This window comes from Cebus imitator, unplaced genomic scaffold (assembly GCF_001604975.1).
Source record: "Cebus imitator isolate Cc_AM_T3 unplaced genomic scaffold, Cebus_imitator-1.0 Scaffold80, whole genome shotgun sequence".
In the NCBI taxonomy this organism is placed as follows: Eukaryota; Metazoa; Chordata; class Mammalia; order Primates; family Cebidae; genus Cebus; species Cebus imitator.
In genome coordinates, this window is record NW_016107395.1 from 9,034,020 (window position 1) to 9,049,594 (window position 15,575).

General features: G+C 35.6%; 2 protein-coding genes across 10 annotated transcripts in view; both read right to left on the minus strand.

Moving 5' to 3' along the window:
• ARL15 (ADP ribosylation factor like GTPase 15) overlaps positions 1-15,575 on the minus strand; it is a 420,933-nt gene that overhangs the window by 268,014 nt on the left and 137,344 nt on the right. For 8 of the 9 annotated variants that reach the window (XR_005201073.1, XM_017533220.2, XM_017533219.2 and 5 more), the window contains one exon: positions 2,834-2,893. The exons of the other annotated variant lie outside the window; for it this stretch is intronic. Coding sequence is in view for 7 of the 8 variants with exons in the window: in XM_017533220.2 (XP_017388709.1) it covers positions 2,834-2,893 (60 nt within the window). In the remaining variant the exon portion in view is untranslated. The remainder of the gene's footprint in view (positions 1-2,833; positions 2,894-15,575) is intronic. 9 annotated transcript variants of the gene reach the window in all.
• LOC108307777 (60S ribosomal protein L29-like) lies at positions 10,746-13,838 on the minus strand. The gene has a single exon (XM_037740191.1). It carries the CDS (start codon positions 11,221-11,223, stop codon positions 10,873-10,875), a length of 351 nt encoding a protein of 116 aa, XP_037596119.1. The 5' UTR covers positions 11,224-13,838; the 3' UTR covers positions 10,746-10,872.

Sequence of the window (15,575 nt, forward strand, 5' to 3'; positions counted from 1 at the left end):
ACATGGAGTCGCTCTGTCACCAGGCTGGAGTACAGTGGTGCTATCTTGGCTCACTGCAATCTCCACCTCCCAGGTTCAAGCAATACCCCTGCCTCAGCCTCCCGAGGAGCTAGGACTACAGGCACACACCACACCTGGCTAATTTTGTATTTTTTGTAGAGACAGGGTTTCTCCATGTTGGTCAGGCTGGTCTTGAACTCCCAACCTCAGGTGATCCACCCACCTCAGCCTCCCAAAATGCTGGGATTACAGTCGTGAGCCACTGCACCCGGCCAACCACCTATCTTCTTGAGGTCCTCCCTTGAATTCAGAATTTTTCTCTGATTGACAATATGACTGAACCTGTCTTCCAAGCAACCCTCCACTGGTGAATAAAAGCTTCATATCTTCACACACTGATCCTAAAACACTTAACTCTCTCCTCCCAGAAATTCTCAGTCAAGCAACTCCCTCTCAGACAACTTGATTTCAGTCAGTCATAAGCCCCGCTAAATGCACATACTCCTTATATTGGGATGATCTCCTTCGTACCTAGGGTATACTTTAATTCCTAGGGAAGCTACACTTTATACCAGTTAGCCTAGGTTTTCATGTGTTCCTGGTTGAGACATAACCTAGTAGTCTAGTCTCAAAAAATATTTGAGGAAATGACTTAGTGAATGAACTATCAAGAAGTCAGCTCCCTTCAGTGCATGCCCCTGAGCATGTGACACAGGATACACAATTGAATTTTACTCAGAAAGTTTCCATTTCCTTCAGACACTCTGTCAACTGGAAACAGAGCTATTTAAGTTGAGGAGGTAAAAGAATCTATACTGAGACTAGAAATTTGCTCTTCAATACTAATGCATGCCAAAAACTTATGGATCACTAGCCTAGAACGAAAGTTCTACTCTGATCCCTGAGGTTCTGCCTTTTACCTGCATCGCTCAACCTCATTACGGAACAGATACCAACTAAAACATTACCACCAAAACGTATGGTATCCCCTCGTTTGGTGGGATACCAAATGATACTGAAATGGAAATTTCCATTTCAGCAATTGTCATGGCACAGATCTTTCAGCAAAATTAAACCGTGCTTGAGAACAGACCTATTCCCACCTTACATACCTCTAATCCTCTAACTTGATCTTTTATTGTACTGAATTTTGATGGCACAGAGCCAAGCTTATAAATTTCTTGGTGTTCACTTTTTTAAAACTGTACAGTTTTTATTTACTGTTTGTTTAATCCAAGTAAACATCATATATAATTAATGCCTATTAACCAATAGTTTCTTATACCTGGAGGTGTTTGATAAAAGTTTTGTGTCCAACCTAAAATACTTAGTAACAACCATATCCAAAACCTATATAATTCTCAAACCATACATTTTTATTCCATGGACTTTTACAATGTGTTCTCTGATTTTTAAATATCCATAAGTAATATTATTGTCACTAAGGAATAAATAATCACCAGAAGCCACAAAGCAGAAAAGCATCTTTTATAAATCGGGGATCTGGAAATTTTAAAAAGAAGGAAGATTATTTTGCTTCATTTGAATGTTCTGCCACATGTATTTCTTTTTTAAATTAAATTAAATTAAACTAATTTCTAGAAGTTAATTTATCAATAGTTTCTGAGCAACCATTGTATTTTAAGGTTTTAAGCATATGGCATGGTTAATATGCCATACATTTATTTTTCTTAAAAGTACAATTATAATTTAAAATATTCACCCTAACAGAACACAGTCTTTTAAAAACTTTGCATAAAAAATTATGACAAGAACATTCATGTTTTATAATTTTGGAGTCAAAATGACAAAACCAAATGTCTTAAAGAAAAATCGGAATTTATCAATCATGGTTATTTTATCTATTAATGCTATAAAAGCTAAAAGTGGATATGAAACTGACTGACAGAAGCAAAACTGTCCTACACATAGCAAACTGCGAACAGACACCTGAAAAGATCAGCCAATACTTTATTAGATAAAAATAAGAAGGTACCAAACACGATTAAAATGGCGTAAAGTTGGTGTTACAATTTCATCAAGCTGAAAATAGGTCACAGTTAGAATGACCTTAAGGAAGAATAAACAAAACAAAACAGGGTAAGGTCAATATCACAAAGGGATTAAAGAGACGGAAGATAACGTTCTTCTAAGTCATTAAATTCACCGATATCATACGGCACTCCAGAGCACTTACTATTTCCATGTGCCATTTCAGAATTTAGTGGGTTCACTGAATTGACTGATTTCTTTGTTAATCTGTTTACATGGGTTAAGACCCTGACTAACATAAAACACAACGAAAAAACGCCAGGCAGAGAGTGTAATGAAAGGCTGAGTGATGTGTGGTTTGGGGTACAGCCTATCCGATAAATGTGCTTGGCCAGCAAAGAACCCATTGGCAAAGATTTATTATCGGAACAAATATATTCTAAAAAGACCTAACACAATAAATAAAACCTGCAGTATAAACACAAACTACTCTAAAATACAAATCTTTTCCCTGTATAGTTGATATTTTAACGATATTAAAATTCTCTTATGTTTTATTCAAGAATTTTTTAACATGTAAAACCAATGAATATACAGCATAAATTGCCAATAATAGTCTAAGTCTTTGATTCATTTTAAAAACCCAAAGTTTATGTTATTTAGAAATCTTCAACATTTTAAAAACACATACATAGAGAAGGAAATGTTTCTAGGAAATACATTATGAAGATAAAAATGAACCACCTACTAGAATAAATTATCATTATGTTTGAATTATATATATTATTATGAAATTAATAAAAGTTAAGGGCAGACATAGAAATGATTTGAAATAGTATACCTCCAAGTTCTTTTACATTCAAGATGGCATTCTGGAATGGCACTGCTTTAATACTAAAACCTAAAATTAGAAAACAAAAACATAAAAAAAGAATTAGCAACTTAACTTTTAAATTAAAATACTCAGGATGCTCAAATCTTCTCTTTTAGGCTGGTTAAGATTTACTTTTCATAGCCGATATTTATACTAGAAACACATAATTTTCAAGGTAAACTGATAACTCAATATTATCGTCTACCATTATCAAAACAAAATATAGCAATATGTAACACTATCCCCTTTACTTCAAAATATTGCCTTATTCTTTAATATGTAATGTCATTCTGCAACTTTTATCAGATGTAAAAAAGATATTTGAAAGTATAGAGAAATTTTGAAGAAAATATTAAATCTATGAGGACCTCTGCATCTAACTTTAATTAACTTTAATTCTTAAAGTTAATGTCTTATAATTCTTTCTCACATATAACTCAGCAACCCTAGAAATTAAGTTTCTTAAATTAAAACCATTTCATATTACAATTACATAGAATTTATGTTAGCGTCTTCTTTAAGGATATGGTTAATATACCATATATCTAGTTTTCTTAAAAGTACAATCATAGTTATCCACTTATACACAGGAAATCATTTTATAATATATGTAATATAAGATTTGTATTATAAGAATATATCCAGAGTATATAGTTCTATGATTAATGATATATTTATGACTTAATTATTACAATTCAAGACAATAAATTCAACTGTGACATATGCAAGTGTGCATATACCCATTCACACACACACACATATGCATGCATAGATATATACACTGATTCTTTCTGAAAGGATCCACAAGACACCAGAACTAATAATGACTCTCAGGAAACTGGGATCTGGAAAATTTAAATAGGAGGAAGATTCTTTTGTTCCATTTGAATGTTTTGCCGTGTACTTATATTTCTTTTTGAATTAAAAGCCCTACAAATTTCTAAAAGTTAATTTATTAGTCCTTTTGAGCAACCATTCTATTTAAGGTTTTAGGTATTATTTAATATGTATAATTTTAAGATGAAAAACAATTTCTTTTTCAAGAACTTATCAACAGAGTAAAGACATGATTATGAGTCTTTCATTTGAGGTAAGTTATGAAAAAATGTATAGAGTATTATATGGATAAAAACAATTCTTTTACATGGCTTTGTTTTGCTTTATAAAGAAGGAAATCATTACATACCTTCTTAGTCCAGCTTATTTTTTGCACTTCTTTGCTGCATGTTATCCCAGTACTTTATACATTACCTTCGACCTAAAGCAGTAGGTAGTATATAACATTTGAAGAACTGACTTTGGAGTCAGACAGAACTAGGTTGAAATTCTAGCTCTGTCATTTATTAGCTCTGTGAATGTGGGCAACCTGCTAGCCTTGGCTTTCTCATCTGTGAAACAGGGATGATAATATTTACTTCATAGGGTTGTTATAAGGATGAGCTAATGTATGTGTTGTGTTGTGTTTATCACAGTGCCTGGTGTACCATAAACACACAATATATGATTGCTGGCATTATGTTTCAATTCATGCTTTTTCACTGATGATTTAATCGTTAGGTATACATATTTTCTGCCTGCCTGAATATCATTACAAACCCAGTTCTGGGTGCTCACTTATTAATCTAAGTACTTAGTTGGAGATGTACAAGTTACCACTAAATGAAAAGTACTTTTGTTGGAGTAATGGAGGTGTCAATAGGTGAAGTTTGCTGCACATAAAACACAGTAAATGTTCATTGGGCCCTCTAACAATCTTCTAAAGCATACCCCTTCCTTTGTGGGCTTAATCCAGATTGATACAGTCAGCACAGCATTATGGTTAATGGTGCGTGAAGTCACTGAATCTTAGTAAATGAGCAGGAGGAAAGAGGAGGCAGTCCCATGTGGCTGAAATACTGGCATGTACCTGAGCCTGCAGGAAAGCCTCTCCAGGTGTCTGGCCTCTGGGAAATAAAGGAAAGTCAGTGCCAATCATAATATTCCTACTGGCACAGAAATTTGCCTGCAGGAGAGTTGGATGCTTGAATTTTCTACCTACCTCACATGGGTGTTATATGGATTAAAAGGCAATGATTGTGAAATCCTGAAAATGAAAAGCTCTCTGCAAATATTAAGCAGTCTATTAGTGGTTATGCTCAGGAAACTCAAGTTTAGATTTTCTAGAGAAGTAGGACAGGCACAGGCCTCAACTTTGAAAAGGAAACGGTTATGGAGCATATCACCAATATTCATTCTACTTTTATTCGTAAAAGCTGACAATATGCAGGCTCTCAAAGGGAAGTAATATCCTTCCAGAAATTGCCACACCTATATGCAAAATACAACGATGAAATTTATTAACCCAACAAGCAGATTACATCACCGTTAATGTCTTTAAATTCTTGCAGTGTCTTCATAATAAATTGACTACCAAACGTCTTCAAAAGTTCGCGCTAAGCAAAGTTACCTAGCAATTTTATTTATAGGCATATAAATGTCCCGACAAAAGACTCATAAATGTTCTCTCCCCAGATAAAACTCATGTGGCTAGATTTATACTGCAAAGGTAAACACAGTCATCCATGTTGCTGTCTCCATATTATTTTTATAGTATAGCTTCAGTAATTAATGTTTAAAAGACAAAGTCTAGATAGGCTGATTAGTCCAGAAAATAAGGAAATGTACTATTTACAGAAGAGAAATTTTTTTTCTATTTTAGTCATTCTAAACATTTGAAAGGATTAAATGGAACCAAAAATCAAAAGTCATACTTTCAGTTCACCAGGACAATCAAGAAGGGAAACTATTAGCCTACATTTTATTCCTTTACATCAGGTTTCAGGAGGTCAAGGGGGAGAATTAATATAATATTTAGGAGGGATACCAAAGGTCAAACCATTAAAATATCTTTCTCAAAGGGTTGCTTTGAGGAATAAAGCTACCAGACAGCATGGGCTCTAGAGAAAGAAAGTCTGGGTTCAAATTCTTGCTCTCCCATTTATTCAGGGAAGGTTTCTCCGATATCCTCAAACTAGACTAATTTTTCTGAGTCCATGTTCTTCCAGTATTCACTACTCCTGTTACATGATTTTCACAGTTGTAACTACATATCAGTTAATTTGTTTTATATTTGTTCTCTGGCTAGACTGCAAGGAACCATAATGAAGAAACGACCTACAGTGTATTCTGCACATCAGTGCTTGGCACACAACAGGATCTCTATATGATAAGTATTAATATCTATTTCCTAATTTAGCTGCTATAACAATTCTAAAGTTAAACAATGCAAGAAGAAAGTGACGCTTACAGTATTAAGTGCTTTGCAAAAAGTACTAAGTACTATATTCAAAACTTGAAACCAGGTCTCATCACATGAGCCCTCACTGTAGTGCCCCCTCCATATGCCAACAAACTTGAGAGATTCACACCGCTTTGTCCAGTTTTGAGCCTAAATACTGATGAAGGCAACTGGCCAAATACACATGTGCCTAATAAACCCACTAATTTACTGTCCCCCCTGTTTATCAATCACCTAACACAAGAAACTCAAGAGTTTTCAGGTCTATATAACATTGCTTTCTTATTAATGAAATAAAAATAATAGCATGAGTTTAGAATGTACATTTTATAGAAACAGTTAATAAAATCTGAAACTTAGGTGGGGAGGGAAATGTTCAACTGACTCATCCGTGACAGTAGAACTACACTCCTGCTTCTTCAAACAGAAAGTGTCCTCTGATGTTATCTTCAGGGTATCAGCGTGCTAACATGACAAGGGACTCTCCTAGGAGTCTGAGCCACAGCTCTTAGACTTACCAGCCATATTTTTGTCTTGCCTTGGGCTTGAATTCCTCATCTGCAAAATGAGGACTAAATTAGCTCTTTGAGATTTCCTCTAAAATTAGGATTCCATTATTTATATTAAACAAGGAGAAGAAAATAAAAGTAACCACTGAGTCAGTCATCAATAGCTTGTAGTATTTGGCAGAAGGCCTCACGGGTACGTCTCCCCAGGCTCCATTCAAACAATTTGATGCCTAAAGCCTAAGATACGCAGTCATTTTTTCCTGGCCTATCTAAGCTACATTAGTAAGACTGAAACCTCCCCTAAGATTTAACCCCACAAATTTTTAATAAATATATGACTTAGTAACTCTTTGGGGAAATAATTGTTTGTATAGCCTTTCAGTCTTTGTTTTGCAATCCTTAAATCCAACAAAACCTGTGAGACAAGAAAGATGAATGTTAAGTTTTTCATGCACTGAAAGAATTCCTGGAATTGTAACAAAATTAGTTTTGGGAGGAAGGTTAGTCTATTTTTATTCACTGTGTGGAACACACAAGTATTTTACTTGGACTTACAGACTTAGCCCTCCTCCCCTTCCCTCAAGTCTGAGTGCACACACACAGATACTTGCGCACTTCTTAAATTCCTGGGTCACTCTAAGAACTGCTGAAGGGAAAGACATTCCACAGATCTGGTGGCTTTGACCTGGACCAAGGGCATGATTTATGCCACAGCAGTTTTGTGATATTTGGACAACAGACTAGCGAAATTCTTCTAACTATGATTTCAACATCATAAAAGGAAATTTAATCTACTGGCATTTATAAAACACAATCCTTTAAAAGATATCAACATCTGACTTTCTAACTTGTTTCTCCTGTTGACAGTTTAACACATATGAAGCTAATACTGAAGGTATTTAAATGTCTTCTTCAAATTTCATGAACATTTTCAATCTTTTTCAAATATGGTATATATCCCTAGAAGATGTTTTCAACCTTTTTCAATGCAAAGTATTCAGTTTTCTCTAGGTTATTCTTCATGGAACATCAAAATTTTATCCTAGGCCTTTAGATTCCATTCCTCTACTTTAAAAAATAGTGAACATTTAGGTAATCTACAGTTTAACAACCCCTCTTATCAACAAATTCCTCATACATACACAGTAAAGGAATTCAGTCTGGATAGAGTTCACTTTTATTTCTAGACCAAGGTGCAAATTACTCAGTTTTTCTCTCCTCACCAACAGGTCTTGCTCTCTGGAGGATTTCTTGGCTCTTTGAGTTTGACAATTTAAGTATCTTTTTAAAACTATGTCAGAGGTGAAAAATTGCTGAAGTTAACAATCCAATAAAGTTTGAATTCTCTTTCTGAAGAAAAGGCAGACATTCTCACCTTGCTGAAGTTAAACGAACATATCTTTCTCATATGTTTTCATTTTAAGAAACCAATTGTCAAGGTAGATTCTCTTTTCAAATGTTCAAGACTCTTCAACAAATATTTCATTTTTAATTGGCTTTACGTTTTCAAAACGTTATAAAATAGAGAAATCATTTAAAAGAATAAAGTTTTACCCATAATTTGATCACATCAATAAAGTTCTTATTTTTACAGTTTTTCTCTAGTTTTTTGTTTGTTTGTTTTGTTTTTGAGACAGAGTCTTGTTCTGTCACCAGGTGCCAGGCTGGAGTGCAGTGGCGCAATCTCTGTTCAGTGCAATCTCCGCCTCCTGGGTTCAAGCAATTCTTCTGCCTCAGCCTCCCTAGTAGCTGGGACTACAGGTGCACGCCACCACGCCCAGCTAATTTTTGTATTTTTTAGTAGAGACGGGGTTTCACCATGTTGGCCAGGATGGTCTCGATCTCTTGACCTTGTGATCCGCCCCCCTTGGCCTCCCAAAGTGCTGGGATTGTATACAGGCATAAGAAGCCGAGCCCGGCTTCTCTAGTTTTTTTATTCAAATGCATAGTTTTCTTATTCAAATGCAGTTTTCCATAGTTTAATTTCAAAAATAAATGTAAACCTAATTTTTAATTTTTAAATAGAAGACTGTATATATTCTTTCAATCTATAATCATTTTGCTCAAGGTACCATAATGTAATTAACAAACTTCCTTGTTGTATGGCATTTAAACTACCTTAAAGTTGTAGTTACGATACAAAATGTTGCAAGGAATTGCTTTATGCCTATAGTTTCCCTTAAGTTACTTACTTAAAATAAATTGCCAGTGGCATAATTACTAGGTCTGTCAATATTTTCACAAGTTTTGATTTATATGAACAACTGCTTTCCAAGAAAAGGGATATCACAACAATCATAATGTAGCAATCATAATGTCACCTATAATACATGTGCACACCAATGCCACAACAGTTACCAGCACTGACTCTTCCCGTAAAGAAACAGATTTTGCTAAATTTAAGTATAAAACTAACATTTACTTATTTATTCTCTAGTAAAGTTAAACTTCTAGTAAAGTTGAAACTTTTCCATTAATTTGCCATTTATTCTTTTTATGAATTATCTCTTTGTAGACTTGTTTATCTATTAGATTCTAGAGGTTACTTGTAAACGTGGTTGAATTCTCTAAGAGGGCCAGCCATATTCTTATCTGTAATATCTGATGCAAATATTTCCAACAGTATTTTTTTATATTTATCTTAATTTTAGCTTTCCAATGGTTTTAAATTTGTATACAGTTAAATTTCTTGATCATTCCCTTGTGACTCATTCTCCGCAGGTCCAGCTATTCTGCCATCTTCCACACTGAATGTCTACACACACATGTGGCTTTCTGGCTTCCTCAGAAGGAAGAAAGTTGCCTAGTTAACTTTTCCTAGTTACCTTTATTACTATTGGGCTTTCCTCTTTATTTCAGTACCTTCCTTCCACCTCCTTTGTTCTTCTTTACTTACACACACACACACACACACACACACACACACACAGAGAGAGAGAGAGAGAGAGAGAGAGAGAGAGAGAGAACAACAAAAAGAACTCTGGACCTGGGCAGTAAGTTTGAAGATGACACCAATCTCTATCTCAAACTCCAGCACTGAACAGTCGTGGATCCCAACGTCAGTCTGTGGGATCTCCTCTGCAGCCTATCCGCCAATCCTTCTCTATCATCAGTAACTTGTTTCTCCAACATCTTGACCTCCTTCTTTCACTATAATGAACACACAGGTCCAAACGCCAAGCATCTAGCCTTTTTCTCCTAATCCTTACTTCCTGCCTTCCATGGCCAACTCAGCCTTACCTTTATCATTACAGAGCCCTCTCAGCCAACCATATGGAACCTCACCTTTGTTAAGAAGAGTCTTCTCCATGCTCCAACATTTCCCTGCACACTTTTTCTTCCTCCATACACTAGCAAACGGAGCTTTCCTTCTCTTATCAGTGCCTCTCAGCACAAGCTTTGCTTCCTTTTATGCTTTTAGAACACTTCATCATAGCCACTTGTTAATAACATCCTATCTGAGTTACGACATTTATTTATATATGGACCACTGCTTTCCCATCTACCAATTTTCAGGGATTTTGTTCATCTCTCTGAATAAATTCAATATTTGTCTAACAGGTGTCCACCACACCCTACATGCTTCTATTCTTATGGGCAACATTCTTAAAACTAGCCAGAGCTATCCTCTAAGTTTCTGATAGTTTTCAGATCTCTAAAACTATCAGATCTAATTCACATCAACCATCTCCAGTTTATGGTATAGAGTTGTAGATTTTCTACTTTAACAACCATGCCATTGGCAAGTAAGTTTTTATTTATTCTTTTCCAAAATGAAATCATTTTATTTATTTTTTCTTTCCTGATTTACTGGCTAGAATCTCTACCACAATGTTGAATAGATGTGGTGAGACCAGGCAACCATGTCTTATTCCTGATCTGATCAGGAAATAATTCCATTTTTCTCCATTAACTGTGACAACAGCTGCAGGGTTTTCACAGATGCCCTTTAACAGTCAATGTAATTCCTTTCTAATTCTACTTTGTTCAGAGTTTTTGTCAAAAACTGATGCAGAGTTTTTTTGTTTGTTTGTTTTTCATATCTTCACAGAATCATAGTTTCTTCTTTCGGCTTATTGATACCATAAACTGATTTTTTTTTTAATCCTCCCTCATGTTTATTTGTACAAATAGCACAGGAGGACCCCAGCCCCATGCAGATGGCAGCCCCGAGGGGGTCGCACCCATCCTTCTGTCCTCACGTTGACAGACAGAGATATCTACTCTGAAGCCTTTGTAGGGGCCTGGACACCTTTGGGAGCCTGAGCTAGAACTGAAGCTGGAGCTGCAGCCTCGGCCTCGTTTTGATCCTTGGACTTGGCCTTGACTTTTGGCCGGCAGAGCCTGAGCCCCTTGGCAATGCATGCACGAGCACGCTTCCCAAGCTTGGGGTGGGCAATGTAGGCAAGTCCATCGAGCTTGCAGCTGACACCCCGCTTTGGGATCTTGGGCTTAACCTCCTTGGGCTTTACGAGAGCCTTGATGGCCTTGGCACGTGAACTCATGGCCTTGGTATTGTTGGCCTGCATCTTCTTTAGGCCCTTCTTGTTGTGCTTCTTGGCAAAGCGCATGTTCCTCAGGAACTTGGGGTCCACCCCCTTAAGAGATTCATATCTTTGTGATCGGGGTTTCTTGATACCATTTCTGTGCCATTTTCAGGACTGGTTGTGTGTTGTGTGGTTCTTGGACTTGGCCATGTCTGCACCTAAGCCGTGGTTCCCCTAAACTGATTGATTTTTGAATGTGCAACCAACTCTGCATTCCCAGAATAAATGTCACATGATCATGATATATTATCCTATTAAAATATTATTGTTGAATTTGATTTGCTAGATTTTCACTTATAATTTTTGTATCTGTGTTCATGAGAGCTATTGGTATGCAGTTTTCTTTTCTTGTAATGTTTTTGCATGGTTTTGGTATCGGCTTCATGCTGGTCTTAGAAGTTGGGACATTTTCCCTCCTCTTCAGTTTTCTGGAAGAGATTGTACAGAATTGGAAGTATTTTTTCCTTAAGATGTTTGGTAGGATTTACTAGTGAAACCAACTAGACTTTAAAAAAGAAAGAAAAGGTATCAATTTCTTAATTAGATATAGGTCTAACAGGGTTCTCTATTTCTTCTTGAATGAAATTTGATGGTTTGTCTTTCAAGGAAATTGTTCATTTTCTCTAAGCTGTCATATTTATTGGCATAAAGTTGCTCATGATATTCCCTTATTATTAACCTCTTACTATTTATGAAATCTGTATTGATGTCACCTTTTTTATTACTGATATTGCTTATTTGTGTCTTCTTTGATTTTTTCTGATCAGTTTGGCTAGAGTTTTATCAGTTTTACTGACCTTCTCAAAGAACCAGCTTTTGGTTTTACTAATTTTCTTTATGGGTCTTCTATTTCATTGACTTCCACTTTGATCTTTATTTTCTTCTGCTTATTGGAGCTTAATCCATTTTTCTTTTAGTTCCCTAAGGTGGAAGCTGAGATCATTGATTTAAGGCCCTTCTTTTCTAAACAGACATTTAGTGTTATAAATTTTCCCCAAAGTCCTATTTTATAGGTACCACAGTCTAATATGTAGCATTGCCATTCAGTGCAAAATCTTTTATAATTTCTCTCTTGATTCCTACTTTGATCCATGGGTTATTTAGAAGTAACTGAGTTTCCAAATACTGGAGAATTTTTCCAGAGATCTTCTTGTTATTGATTTCTAATGCAATTCTATTGTGGTCTGGGAACATATTGGATATAACTTGAAGCCACTTAAACTTATTTAGACTTGTTTTCAAAAACCAGATTATGGCCTAATTTGGCAAATATTCCATGTGTACCTAAAAAGAATGTCTTCTGTTGTTGGATGAAGTTTTTTAAAAATGTTAATCAGGTCAACTTAGCTGTTAGTGTTGTTGAAGTCTACTACGTATTGGTTGATTTTCTTCCTACGTAATCTATAAATTATTGAGAGAAATTGAAGTCTCTGATTATAATTGTGGGTTTGTCCATTTCTCTTTGCAGTTCCGTCATTTTTTGTTTCACATATTCTGAAGCTCTGTTAGGTACATAAATGTTTAATACTATTACAGCCTCTTGATTAAATGATCCCTTCATCATTATTAACTTCTTTATCCCCAGCCTTATTCATTGCTTTGAAATCTACATTGTCTAATATTAGCATAGCTACTCCAACTTTCTTTTGACTAGTGTTAACGTGATATATCTTTTTCCACCCTTTCATATTTAACCTATTTGTATCTTTATACTTAAAGTTTGATTCTTAAAGTCAGTATTTGGTTGGGTCTTGCTTTTTAAGAAAATCCATTCTAGCAACGTTTCTCTTAATTACGGAGTCTAGATCATTTATTATTGATTTTTAGGTTTGACTGTATGAACTTTCTACTTGTTTCCTATTTGTTTCATCTATTCTTGTTCACCTTTTCTTCTTTTTCTGCGTTTTTATTATCTTTGATAATTCTATTTTATCTCATTTGTTGCCTTATTGGCTCTCATTCTTTGTTTTGCTATTTTAGTGGTTACTTTAGGGTTTACAGTACATCTTTAATCAAACTACCTTCAAGCGTTGTTATACGTCTTTGCATAGAGCACAAGAATCTTCCAATAGTGTACTTCTCTTTTCCCCACGACCTTTATGCTATTGTTCTCATGCATTTTACTTTTACATATGTTATTAACCCCATAACATGTGGTTATTATTGTTGCTTAAAGAGTTACCTCTTAAAGATATTTAAATAAAGAGGTAAATCTTATATAATTACCGATATACTTTGCATTTCTGGCACTCTTTATTCTTTTATATAGATCCATATTTCCATCTGATATCTTTTTGTTTTTCTGCCTCAAAAACTTCTTTTAACATTTCTTACAATGCTTATCTGCTAACAGTAAATTCCTGCAGATTTTGTATATCTGAAAAAGTATTTTTACATTCTTTTTAAAAGATACTTTTGCTGGATATTGGTTGACATTTTTTTCCCTTTCAGTACAGTACTTTAAAGATGCTGCTCAAATGTCTTTTACTTGCATTTTTCCAGTGAAAAACTGTGATATTATCCTTGTTTTTATTTTTACTCACATAACATCTTTTATCTGCTTTTAATGTATTTTATTTGCACTACTTTGTTCTCAAGAGAAAATAAAAAGAAAGGATGTGTGTTTATATGTGTGTGTATGTGTGTGTGTGTGTGTGTGTGTGTGTGTGTGTGTTGTGTGTGTGTATATATATGTACATATAGGTGCATGGATAGATATAAATATATATCTTTATTTATATATCGATATAAATAGAGACAGAGAAGTACTTTTAAGAAGCTGGCTCACACAATTACAGTTGCTGTAAATCCAAAATCCATAGTTTGGGCTGACAGGCTGAAAGAATCAATGTGCAGTTCAAGTCCAAAGGTCATTTACTGAAGAATTCCTTCTTGTTCCAGGGAGGCAAGTTTTTTATTCTATTCAGGCCTTCAACTGGCTGGATGAGGCCAAACCACATTATGGAGGACAATCTGTCAAACTCCGCAGATTTAAGTATTAATGTCATCCCAAAATACCCTTACAGAAACATCCAGACTAATGTTTGACTACATATTTGGGCACTGGAGCCCAGCCAAGTTACACATAAAATTAAATATATTCTTTAATCACTAGTTTTGAGCAATTTTATTATGATGTGCCTTGTTAGTTACATTTATGTTTCTTTCTCTTTCTCTCTTTTTTTCCTCTAAGAAACAGGGTCTCTCTCTCTCTCTCTCTCCCTGTCACCCAGGCTGGAGTACAGCAATGTGATCACAGCTCATTGCAGCTTCAAACTCCCGGGCTCAAGCAGTCCTCCAACTTCTATCTCACAAGTGGCTACAACGACAGGTGTGCACCAACACATGCAGCTAATTTATTTATTTATTTTTTTGTAGAGATGGGGTCTTACTATGTTGCCCAAGCTGGTGTCCAATTCCTGACCTCAAGTGATCCTTCCATCTCAGCCTCCCAAAGTATTGGGATTACAAGTGTGAGCCACTGTGCCCAGCCTTGCTCATGTTCCTTTTGTTTGGAGTTCAATGAGCTTCTTAGATCTGCAGGTATAGAACTTTCTTTGTGTTTGACAATGTTTCAGCCATTATTTCTTCAAATATTTTTCTGTCCCTTTCTACTCACCTTCATGGACTCAAATTACCCTTGGTTAGGTTTAAAGTTGTCCCTAGTTCACTGGATGCTCTTTGCATTTTTTGCTGTCTCAGTCTCTAGTAACAGATAGAATACAGTTATAATAACAGTTTTAATGTCCTTTTGCTAGTTCTCATATTTACATCAGTTCTGGGTCAGTTCCAATTTGATGATTATTCTTACTATGAATCATGTTTTCTGGCCTCTTCCCATGTCTGATAATCTTTGACTGACTGTCAGACATTGTGAATTCTACCTTGTTGAATGATGAATATTTTTTCTTTAAATCCTATACAGCTTTGTAATGAGATGCATTAACATTACCAGGCACCCAACCGAGGTTTTGGAACTTGCTAGTATTATCTGCCATGTGAGCCCAGAGTAGTATTCCACTTAGGGCTGACCTTGCCAAGTACTCTACCCACTTCCTCGTGAGTTACAAGTTTTCTAGTCCGCACTGTTGCCTCTAGTCCTTTAAGATGGTTCTTTCCGTGGCCTTGGGAAGTTTCCTCACATGCATGCATGAAATATTTTGCTGGAAACTCAAGGAAGACCCTCTGAAAATCTCTAGCATTCTCTCTCTGTACAACTCTTTTCTCTGGTACTCAATCCTATGAACATTAGCTATCTTGGTCTCCCCTTGCCCTCAGCTTCATCTCCTCAATGCAAGTTCACTGAGCTCCACCTCGGCTCTCTCTGGAACTGTGCCACAGCCTGGAAACCCTCAAGGCATTAAGCTGGGACAATC